At 41.4% G+C, this 11,353-nt stretch overlaps 1 protein-coding gene across 2 annotated transcripts; it reads right to left on the bottom strand.

Annotated features, from left to right (window-relative positions):
- Positions 1–545: 545 nt before the first annotated feature.
- Positions 546–11,328, bottom strand: LOC306699630 (methyltransferase-like protein 27). 2 transcript variants are annotated; one of them, XM_079164317.1, is made up of 6 exons: positions 11,209–11,328; positions 8,237–8,368; positions 4,309–4,437; positions 3,550–3,685; positions 2,730–2,822; positions 546–913 (listed from the first exon to the last, which is right to left on the bottom strand). In XM_079164317.1, exons 2-6 carry the CDS (start codon positions 8,351–8,353, stop codon positions 666–668), a joined length of 723 nt encoding a protein of 240 aa, XP_079020443.1. In that variant the 5' UTR covers positions 8,354–8,368; positions 11,209–11,328; the 3' UTR covers positions 546–665. The 2 variants fall into 2 exon arrangements, with proteins under 2 accessions (XP_079020443.1, XP_079020442.1); XM_079164316.1 differs by lacking the exon at positions 11,209–11,328 and having other exon boundaries at positions 8,155–8,366.
- Between the last annotated feature and the right edge of the window lie 25 nt (positions 11,329–11,353).

Raw genomic sequence — 11,353 nt, 5'->3', positions numbered from 1 at the left:
TAACGTATGTCAATAAAAAATATGTCACGACAAATATGTTTTTAGAATCATGTTTCATTGTTGTTGTCGGGCTCCGTAAACTTTAAGCTACATGTTCAGATGTTCTGTCCAGTAGATTCGGTAGATTCATCTTCACAGCATCTAATAAAGTAGCTGTGGCTAATATTTGTCACGGCCAGGCCTGCTTGTCCGTGTGTGTGTGTGTGTGTGTGTGTGTGTGTGTGGTATGGGCAGGGCTTCTACCTGATCTCCTCCCAGCTTCCTGATTTCAATTCACTTCACCTGCCCAGTCAAACCAGCTGCAACTCATCACTCAACAGTTTATCTACCCTGGTTCTTCACCCACTCGTCGCCAGATCGTTGTTTCACTTCACGTGGTAGCTAGTCACTCTTGGCCGCTCTCTTTTTGAGAGTATTTCAGAGTTTGTTCGTTTGTATGTAAGCTACTTTATTAGATGCTGTGAAGATGAATCTACTGAATCTACTGGACAGAACATCTGAACATGTAGCTTAAAGTTTACGGAGCCCGACAACAACAATGAAACATGATTCTAAAAACATATTTGTCGTGACATATTTTTTATTGACATACGTTACATCGGATTGCATTGCATTATGTATAATCCCATTTTTGTAACAGAATCTTACGATTTGTGTTTGATCATTTAATTTGAATGGATGGATTTCTTGTACAGATAAACGGTCCCACTGATGTATCGTTCCTCCGCCGGCAGCTCCTTGACTCTCTCAGAGCTCAGGTGTGGGTCCTCCATGTATCTGTCGGTCTGGTTGAGTCCTGCTGGACTCCACAGTCCCTCCTCCTCCATCAGCTGCAGCTCTCTCTCCAGATCCTTCTTGTATTCACTTGCTGCTGTTCCACTGTGGTCGCCTCTCGACATGCAGACAAAGCCACCTGCAGAAAACACGTCACATATTCACTCATAGTGAGTTGTATCCTGGAGGAAGCAGATTATATGAACAAAGATTCTAAATACTCGCACACAGATCAACACAACCATTAAAACACAAACAGACTCTGAGCGCTCCAAGAACATTAACTCTTAATATCTACCGTGAAATGAGTGCTTTGTGTGATATTATCAGGTTATTGACTGGACTGCACCACCAAGACTCAACTCTGTCTGAAATCATATTTATATTTGAATAGCTATGTTTTGGGAAAACATAATGCTCACCGACTAGTTTCTTTCTCAACATAATGAGGAAGTGTTTTTTAATCCACAAACTCAAAAAATGTTAATAATGAACTTTTTTATTAAATGTTGGAAAGTATTTTATTTGTTTTACTACAAAGATAGACTCAAACACAAAACGGACTGGGGGTCTAACATGGCTCTGTTAGTTATTTAGAATTACAAAAAGACTCAAACGACCACAAAACAACAAAAAAGCGACTTAAACGACCACAAAGACACAAACTACTACAAAGAGAGTCAAACAACCAAATAATCAAATAACCACCAAGGCACAAAACAACCACAAAGAGACACAAAACGACCACAAAGAGACACAAAACAATCACAGAGACACAAAACAACCACAAAGATACACAAAACGACCACAAAGAGACACAAAACGACCACAAAGAGACACAAAACAACCACAAAGAGACACAAAACGACCACAGAGACACAAAACGACCACAAAGAGACACAAAACAACCACAAAGAGACACAAAACGACCACAAAGAGACACAAAACAATCACAGAGACACAAAACAACCACAAAGATACACAAAACGACCACAAAAAGACACAAAACGACCACAAAGAGACACAAAACAACCACACAGAGACACAAAACAACCACAAAGAGACACAAAACGACCACAAAGAGACACAAAACAATCACAGAGACACAAAACAACCACAAAGATACACAAAACGACCACAAAGAGACACAAAACGACCACAAAGAGACACAAAACAACCACAAAGATACACAAAACGACCACAAAGAGACACAAAACGACCACAAAGAGACACAAAACAACCACAAAGAGACACAAAACAATCACAGAGACATACCTAACCGGGGGTCTGGCTCCAAAGTTAGGATTCTTGACTTGGGAAATCCTGAAGTTAGGACGGTTCTGTAATTGCTTAATTCCTTTCCTAACATAAGATAGAGTTTTATCCTGAATGCAGTTAGGAAACATGTTTCTGTACGACCAAAATTCTCATGTCATCTGAACTGAGATAAAATAAGATTACAGACACAGGACACAGTTCAGAGGTCTTAATGTCACGGTTGGGCCTTGGTGTGTGTGTGTGTGTGTCTCTTGCTCATGCTCATCATCTCCACCTGTGCCAAATCACTAATCCGCTCATCACCCCTCACATACTTATCCTCCCCTGCTTGCCCTGTTCCAGTTGCTGGATTATCATTTGTTGCTTTTCCCTCCCCGTGGACGATTCGCTCTCCTGTGGTCATCCCACGGTTAGTGACTTTGCCTTCTTATTTCAGTTTGGATTTGTTCACGTTCCCGGCTGGAGTTGTTTTTGGTTTCTGTTTTTAACTGCTTGATGCCGGTAAAGAGCCTTTCATTCCACCTCACCTTGTGTCTGAGTCTCTGCTCCTAAACCCACACGGTGAACCGTGAACCTTCACACTTAAACCACTACAAACTAAAAGGTTTTGCTCATCTTTACTACAGTATTACTAAAGATGCTCTCATGGCTGCTAAATGTGGTTGTTAGTTGGTGACCTGGTTTGGCGGCGTTGCAGAGCTCCCTGACAACACTGACTGGTGCAAAACCAGAATCCAGAGCACCGTTGATGATCACCACATCAAATGTACCTGAAACCAGGAGAAGAACAGGAGCCATGCTCAGTTTCCAGGAAAGACTGAAAATATGATATTTGTGAGGAAAATAAAGACCATTAAGCATCAGATGAACAGGTTTCACCAGATGTTCTTGAGTTCAAGCTGAGCCTCATTCTAACTAGCGAGTTTATTTTCATCACTAAACTAAAACAGGATCATCTCACACACTAGTCCTTGAGCTGTTCGTAATTCTGCTGCCTTCAAGCGAGGTCGTGTTGACCGAGTTCATGAGCGAGTCGGTGAACTCTTGAGGTATTCACAACCTCCTAAGTGGAGATTTTCTGAAAGCTCCAAGTTCTCGAGTTTTGACTTGTTTGATGACGTGTTGGTGGATGATTAGTTAATAAATCGTAATAATGTCAGTCTTATAACGTTTTAGATGTAATCTTATAATATGTCTGAGGTAAATGTGTTTTTTCTCAGCAGCCTCATCTTCTTCGTCTGTAATTATGCCTTTGTGTTTATGTGTTTACTTACTTGCTAGCTTGCTATAGTGTTAGCCTAGGTGGCTCCCAGACGCTGACGATAACGTTAATATTGCCGTTTACGACTTGAACGCCTTCCTGCGTCGTAACCACGAGCTCACGAGTTCCACTTGAAGGCAGCATCATTTACAGGAGCTAACTGTAGCTCAGTCAACCACCTGACAAAGCTAACGTTGGCTAGCTAGCTTAGCAGTGAGCGTGTGAGTGTAGTGTACCGGTCTGCGCCGGCAGTGGCTCTGTTCCCAGTAAGGCCAGTTTGAGCTCCTTATAGAGGCCGGTCTTAGCAGCTTGATCCAGCATGCCTTGACTGCCGTCCACTCCCACAAAGTGCTTGAAGCCCAGTTCAACCATCTGTAAACACAAGAAGAAGAAGACGACCAACATTAACAGTGAAACCTCCAAAGAGTCAGGCTTTGGTCTGATCGTCTGTCCGTCCAGCACTTTACCAGCTTCTACTGGGACAGGATTGGTCCAGTAGAAGGCACACCTGGTGGAGATCTGAACTCTACTGAGTGCAACTTTCTACTTTTCTATTAATTTCCTCCACACTTTCCTGGAAAGAACTCTGTAATTTAGCATTCATTGCAGAGGAAATAGAGAGAATGTTTAGTTGATGCTATTGTCAAAATAATATACATACGTAGATTACATTTCACTAGGAGCAACAGAAAGTGTAAAATAACATGTTACATTTGATAAAATCATAGTAAATCTGCTCGATCAGACTTATTTTATTGATTTTATGCAGATGAGTGTCATGTATATATGTGGTTCCTGTTAAACTCAAACTGTAGAATTACAATCTGCCTTTAACGTTCAGGCGTCCTGTGTGGAGACTGTCCTTGATATTTCATGCTGTTATGTCACCTGAAACTCCTACTTGGTTTTATTTATCATCATTGGAATTTTAAAATAAAGTGTGATCAAAATGTGTTCTTCTGTTAACCCGTTTGAATTTAAAGCAACAGGCTCACCAATTTAGCTATCCATCCAGTACCACAGGCTACGTCCAGAACACGAGCTTCTCCACGACTCCCTGAGAAGTTATCCGACAGGAAGTCTACTGCCAGGTGTGGAGCTCTGTAGCTCATCAGTTTGTGATCCTGTTTTTAAAAAAATGAAAAATTCCAGTTGGTAGTTTTTACTTAACAACATAACTAAGTATTTCTACACTGTGCTAGCATTAGTACTGTTACTTTAATGGAAAATCTAAATACTTCATCCATCACTGGTTAAAGAGTGGCGGAAGGAGGCGGTGAACAGAGTACCTGAGCAGGTAGAGAACAGAGTACCTGAACAGGTAGAGAACAGAGTACCTGAGCAGGTAGAGAACAGAGTACCTGAACAGGTAGAGAACAGAGTACCTGAACAGGTAGTGAACAGAGTACCTGAACAGGTAGTGAACAGAGTACCTGAGCAGGTAGTGAACAGAGTACCTGAACAGGTAGAGAACAGAGTACCTGAACAAGTAGAGAACAGAGTACCTGAGCAGGTAGTGAACAGAGTACCTGAACAGGTAGTGAACAGAGTACCTGAACAGGTAGTGAACAGAGTACCTGAACAAGTAGAGAACAGAGTACCTGAGCAGGTAGTGAACAGAGTACCTGAACAGGTAGTGAACAGAGTACCTGAACAGGTAGAGAACAGAGTACCTGAACAAGTAGAGAACAGAGTACCTGAGCAGGTAGAGAACAGAGTACCTGAACAAGTAGAGAACAGAGTACCTGCACAGGTAGTGAACAGAGTACCTGAACAGGTAGAGAACAGAGTACCTGAACAAGTAGAGAACAGAGTACCTGAACAGGTAGTGAACAGAGTACCTGAACAAGTAGAGAACAGAGTACCTGAGCAGGTAGTGAACAGAGTACCTGAACAGGTAGTGAACAGAGTACCTGAACAGGTAGAGAACAGAGTACCTGAACAAGTAGAGAACAGAGTACCTGAGCAGGTAGAGAACAGAGTACCTGAACAAGTAGAGAACAGAGTACCTGAGCAGGTAGAGAACAGAGTACCTGAACAAGTAGAGAACAGAGTACCTGAACAGGTAGTGAACAGAGTACCTGAACAGGTAGTGAACAGAGTACCTGAACAGGTAGAGAACAGAGTACCTGAACAAGTAGAGAACAGAGTACCTGAGCAGGTAGAGAACAGAGTACCTGAACAAGTAGAGAACAGAGTACCTGCACAGGTAGTGAACAGAGTACCTGAACAGGTAGTGAACAGAGTACCTGAACAGGTAGTGAACAGAGTACCTTAACAGGTAGTGAACAGAGTACCTTAACAGGTAGTGAACAGAGTACCTGAACAGGTAGTGAACAGAGTACCTGAGCAGGTAGTGAACAGAGTACCTGAACAGGTAGTGAACAGAGTACCTGAACAGGTAGTATACAGAGTACCTGAACAGGTAGTGAACAGAGTACCTTAACAGGTAGTGAACAGAGTACCTGAACAGGTAGTATACAGAGTACCTGAACAAGTAGAGAACAGAGTACCTGCACAGGTAGTGAACAGAGTACCTGAACAGGTAGTGAACAGAGTACCTGAACAGGTAGTGAACAGAGTACCTTAACAGGTAGTGAACAGAGTACCTTAACAGGTAGTGAACAGAGTACCTGAACAGGTAGTGAACAGAGTACCTGAACAGGTAGTGAACAGAGTACCTGAGCAGGTAGTGAACAGAGTACCTGAACAGGTAGTGAACAGAGTACCTGAACAGGTAGTGAACAGAGTACCTGAACAGGTAGTATACAGAGTACCTGAACAGGTAGTGAACAGAGTACCTGAACAGGTAGTGAACAGAGTACCTGAACAGGTAGAGAACAGAGTACCTGAACAGGTAGTGAACAGAGTACCTGAACAGGTAGAGAACAGAGTACCTGAGCAGGTAGAGAACAGAGTACCTGAGCAGGTAGTGAACAGAGTACCTGAACAGGTAGAGAACAGAGTACCTGAACAGGTAGAGAACAGAGTACCTGAGCAGGTAGAGAACAGAGTACCTGAGCAGGTAGTGAACAGAGTACCTGAACAGGTAGAGAACAGAGTACCTGAACAGGTAGAGAACAGAGTACCTGAACAGGTAGAGAACAGAGTACCTGAGTAGGTAGAGAACAGAGTACCTGAGTAGGTAGAGAACAGAGTACCTGAGCAGGTAGTGAACAGAGTACCTGAGCAGGTAGAGAACAGAGTACCTGAACAGGTAGAGAACAGAGTACCTGAACAGGTAGAGAACAGAGTACCTGAACAGGTAGAGAACAGAGTACCTGAGCAGGTAGAGAACAGAGTACCTGAGCAGGTAGTGAACAGAGTACCTGAACAGGTAGTGAACAGAGTACCTGAGCAGGTAGTGAACAGAGTACCTGAACAGGTAGTGAACAGAGTACCTGAACAGGTAGAGAACAGAGTACCTGAACAAGTAGAGAACAGAGTACCTGAGCAGGTAGAGAACAGAGTACCTGAACAAGTAGAGAACAGAGTACCTGCACAGGTAGTGAACAGAGTACCTGAACAGGTAGAGAACAGAGTACCTGAACAAGTAGAGAACAGAGTACCTGAACAGGTAGAGAACAGAGTACCTGAACAAGTAGAGAACAGAGTACCTGAACAGGTAGTGAACAGAGTACCTGAACAAGTAGAGAACAGAGTACCTGAGCAGGTAGTGAACAGAGTACCTGAACAGGTAGTGAACAGAGTACCTGAACAGGTAGAGAACAGAGTACCTGAACAAGTAGAGAACAGAGTACCTGAGCAGGTAGAGAACAGAGTACCTGAACAAGTAGAGAACAGAGTACCTGAGCAGGTAGAGAACAGAGTACCTGAACAAGTAGAGAACAGAGTACCTGAGCAGGTAGAGAACAGAGTACCTGAACAAGTAGAGAACAGAGTACCTGAGCAGGTAGAGAACAGAGTACCTGAACAAGTAGAGAACAGAGTACCTGAACAGGTAGTGAACAGAGTACCTGAGCAGGTAGAGAACAGAGTACCTGAACAAGTAGAGAACAGAGTACCTGCACAGGTAGTGAACAGAGTACCTGAACAGGTAGTGAACAGAGTACCTGAACAGGTAGTGAACAGAGTACCTTAACAGGTAGTGAACAGAGTACCTTAACAGGTAGTGAACAGAGTACCTGAACAGGTAGTGAACAGAGTACCTGAGCAGGTAGTGAACAGAGTACCTGAACAGGTAGTGAACAGAGTACCTGAACAGGTAGTGAACAGAGTACCTGAACAGGTAGTATACAGAGTACCTGAACAGGTAGTGAACAGAGTACCTTAACAGGTAGTGAACAGAGTACCTGAACAGGTAGTGAACAGAGTACCTGAGCAGGTAGTGAACAGAGTACCTGAACAGGTAGTGAACAGAGTACCTGAACAGGTAGTGAACAGAGTACCTGAACAGGTAGTATACAGAGTACCTGAACAGGTAGTGAACAGAGTACCTGAACAGGTAGTGAACAGAGTACCTGAACAGGTAGAGAACAGAGTACCTGAACAGGTAGAGAACAGAGTACCTGAACAGGTAGTGAACAGAGTACCTGAACAGGTAGAGAACAGAGTACCTGAGCAGGTAGAGAACAGAGTACCTGAGCAGGTAGTGAACAGAGTACCTGAACAGGTAGAGAACAGAGTACCTGAACAGGTAGAGAACAGAGTACCTGAACAGGTAGAGAACAGAGTACCTGAACAGGTAGAGAACAGAGTACCTGAGCAGGTAGTGAACAGAGTACCTGAACAGGTAGAGAACAGAGTACCTGAACAGGTAGAGAACAGAGTACCTGAGCAGGTAGAGAACAGAGTACCTGAACAGGTAGAGAACAGAGTACCTGAGCAGGTAGGGTACAGTGGGTTTCCTGGTACTTTAAGTTCCCATCAAACCTAAACTCAGACCAGGTTCTTTGAACAGACCTCCTCATAGTTTTCTGCCCAGCTCTCGTAGAACTGAACACAAAGTTTTGCATCAGAACTTTTAGAGGACTGAAAAGCGGCCCTGGCATCTAATTTTGTTCTGCAGGAGTCGGACATGATGAGGAGGAGATCCTGCAGGAGACAGACCATAGACATGATTATAAGATATGTTATTGTCACATAATAAAACTGTGGGAGCATCAATATAAAGATGCTGTAAGATAAGAGATCAGAGAAAGCATTACATAAATAGATCAAATGAAGAATCCGGCTGTTGCAGCAGCGAAAAATACATAAATAAGCAAATATGCATCGAGAAGTATATTATTAACAATAATAATAGTTATTATTATTATGATTATTATTATTGGTGTATGTATAATAAATCAACTAGTATAATATAGTTATTTAGAGGTAAAGTGAGTGTTGTGGGTAATAGTCTAGTTACTAAACAGAGACAACCAGAATAATTAATATGTCTTCATGCAACATAATAGAAATATAAAACAGTATGTGTAGTACAGTATTATAGTATAATGTGCAGTATAAAGTGAAATAAAGTGCAAATGAAATAGTAGAGTATAACACAATATCAAATGTAATATAGTAAAGTATAATAAACCCTAATATGATAGAATCAAATCTGAAATAAAGAAAATCAGATTTACTGCAGCAGCTCACGTTCATCCGTAGTCTCAGAAAATACTTTCAATGTACAAATAACAAAGACACAGAAACACAGTCCACACTACACCTCACAGGTACTTATTGTACTTGTACTACACTACACCTCACAGGTACTTATTGTACTTGTACTACACTACACCTCAGAGGTACTTATTGTAATTTTACTACACTACACCTCAGAGGTACTTATTGTAATTTTACTACACTACACCTCAGAGGTACTTATTGTACTTGTACTACACTACACCTCAGAGGTACTTATTGTACTTGTACTACACTACACCTCAGAGGTACTTATTGTTGGAATGCTGTTAAGCACTTTTCATATTTGTAATCTTTAAACTTTTTGAATTATTAAGCTTTTTGCAATCTTTTTTAATGGGATATCTATGGAGAGAATCTTCAAATCCTGTTAAACTTCTTAAACTTTCAAAGCCTTCTTCTTCCTCATACTTTCAGCTACAGACGCCATAGTTCAACATTTCAACTAGAAGGGTTTTCAGCAGTTTAAATGCTTTCAGGCTACAACATTTTTCAGACAGGTAGTCTCCCATTTCTGTATTTTCAGCAATTTGTAATCTTTAGACTTTTTGAATCATTAAGCTTTTTGCAATTTTTTAAAAATTGGATATCTATTTTCAGCAATGTTTTTGCAATTAATTTCAGCTTTCAGCATTCCAACGCATTTTCAGCAGGAAATGCATTTTCTAGTTGTACTTGTACTACACTCACCTCAGAGGTACTTATTGTACTTGTACTACACTACACCTCAGAGGTAATTATTGTACTTGTACTACACTACACCTCAGAGGTAATTATTGTACTTGTACTACACTACACCTCAGAGGTACTTATTGTACTTGTACTACACTACACCTCAGAGGTAATTATTGTACTTGTACTACACTACACCTCAGAGGTACTTATTGTACTTGTACTACACTACACCTCAGAGGTACTTATTGTACTTTTACTACACTACACCTCAGAGGTACTTATTGTACTTTTACTACACTACACCTCAGAGGTAATTATTGTACTTGTACTACACTACACCTCAGAGGTACTTATTGTACTTGTACTACACTACACCTCAGAGGTACTTATTGTACTTGTACTACACTACACCTCAGAGGTAATTATTGTACTTGTACTACACTACACCTCAGAGGTACTTATTGTACTTGTACTACACTACACCTCAGAGGTAATTATTGTACTTGTACTACACTCACCTCAGAGGTACTTATTGTACTTGTACTACACTACACCTCAGAGGTAATTATTGTACTTGTACTACACTACACCTCAGAGGTACTTATTGTACTTGTACTACACTACACCTCAGAGGTACTTATTGTACTTTTACTACACTACACCTCAGAGGTAATTATTGTACTTGTACTACACTACACCTCAGAGGTACTTATTGTACTTGTACTACACTACACCTCAGAGGTACTTATTGTACTTGTACTACACTACACCTCAGAGGTACTTATTGTACTTGTACTACACTACACCTCAGAGGTACTTATTGTACTTGTACTACACTACACCTCAGAGGTACTTATTGTACTTTTACTACACTACACCTCAGAGGTAATTATTGTACTTGTACTACACTACACCTCAGAGGTACTTATTGTACTTGTACTACACTACACCTCAGAGGTACTTATTGTACTTTACTCTGCAGCGCTGCAGGACTCTACATGCGTTTTAATGAGCTACTTTACTTGTATGACTATGATGAACACCAACAACATGGGAAACAGGTAAAGCACGTATTATTACGTACCATGTGGTACAAATGACGCTCTAGCATCAGTTCAGACAGGAGGACAATGCTCTTGCATGTCTAAGCCTGTAGTTTAGTCACACCTGATGAAAGTGATGCAACATTCACATTTTATTTCCAGAATTATGTCTTTGGAGAGATTCCATAAAATGTGTTTCTGCTGCAGCTTGTTGGCTTTTTGTTTGGTTGCCTGTTTTATTTTGTAAGATCGCTGTAGAAGCGAAACCGTTTGAAATATTTCAGAAATTAAGGAAGGTCAGGAGCAGCCACAGTGAGATGAACTCTTTAAATGTTCACAACCTGCATCTGAAGATTCTAAAAATCCATGACTGATCATCAAACCAAGTAAAGTGAATCTTTTGGACTGTTGATGAAACCAAAAATAGCCTTTAATGTTGATTAATTGATGAAAGTAAAGTGTAGTTTGAGCCCTCGCACTAATACAGCCTGACCGAGAGGAAGCGTGAGAGTCGTCTGCACTCACCTGTGTGTGGATCAGTTCAGGTAGAGGAGCAGGTCTGAGTGTGAGAGCAGTGATCGTGATGACGGTTTATAAGACGTCTGAACATGCGTGAGCTGCTAAACTAGTCAAACACGGAAACACCACAGGAGCCTGAGTCCTGCAGAGT

The sequence above is a fragment of the Pholis gunnellus genome (genome assembly GCF_910591455.1).
Source record: "Pholis gunnellus genome assembly, chromosome: 8".
In the NCBI taxonomy this organism is placed as follows: domain Eukaryota; kingdom Metazoa; phylum Chordata; class Actinopteri; order Perciformes; family Pholidae; genus Pholis; species Pholis gunnellus.
The sequence above is the reverse complement of the archived record's forward strand: the minus strand, read 5'-3'. Positions and strand labels throughout refer to the sequence as shown.

Bases quoted from the DNA above. Each gene is read 5' to 3' on its own strand.
- LOC306699630 (XM_079164316.1), bottom strand. From the start codon at position 8,325: ATGCCAGGGCCGCTTTTCAGTCCTCTAAAAGTTCTGATGCAAAACTTT. The intron at 2,823-3,549 runs GTACACTACACT...TCCTGGTTTCAG, and splicing joins GCCACTGCCGGCGCAGACCG to GTACATTTGATGTGGTGATC. The intron at 914-2,729 runs GTCACCAACTAA...TGTTTTCTGCAG, and splicing joins CTGCAACGCCGCCAAACCAG to GTGGCTTTGTCTGCATGTCG.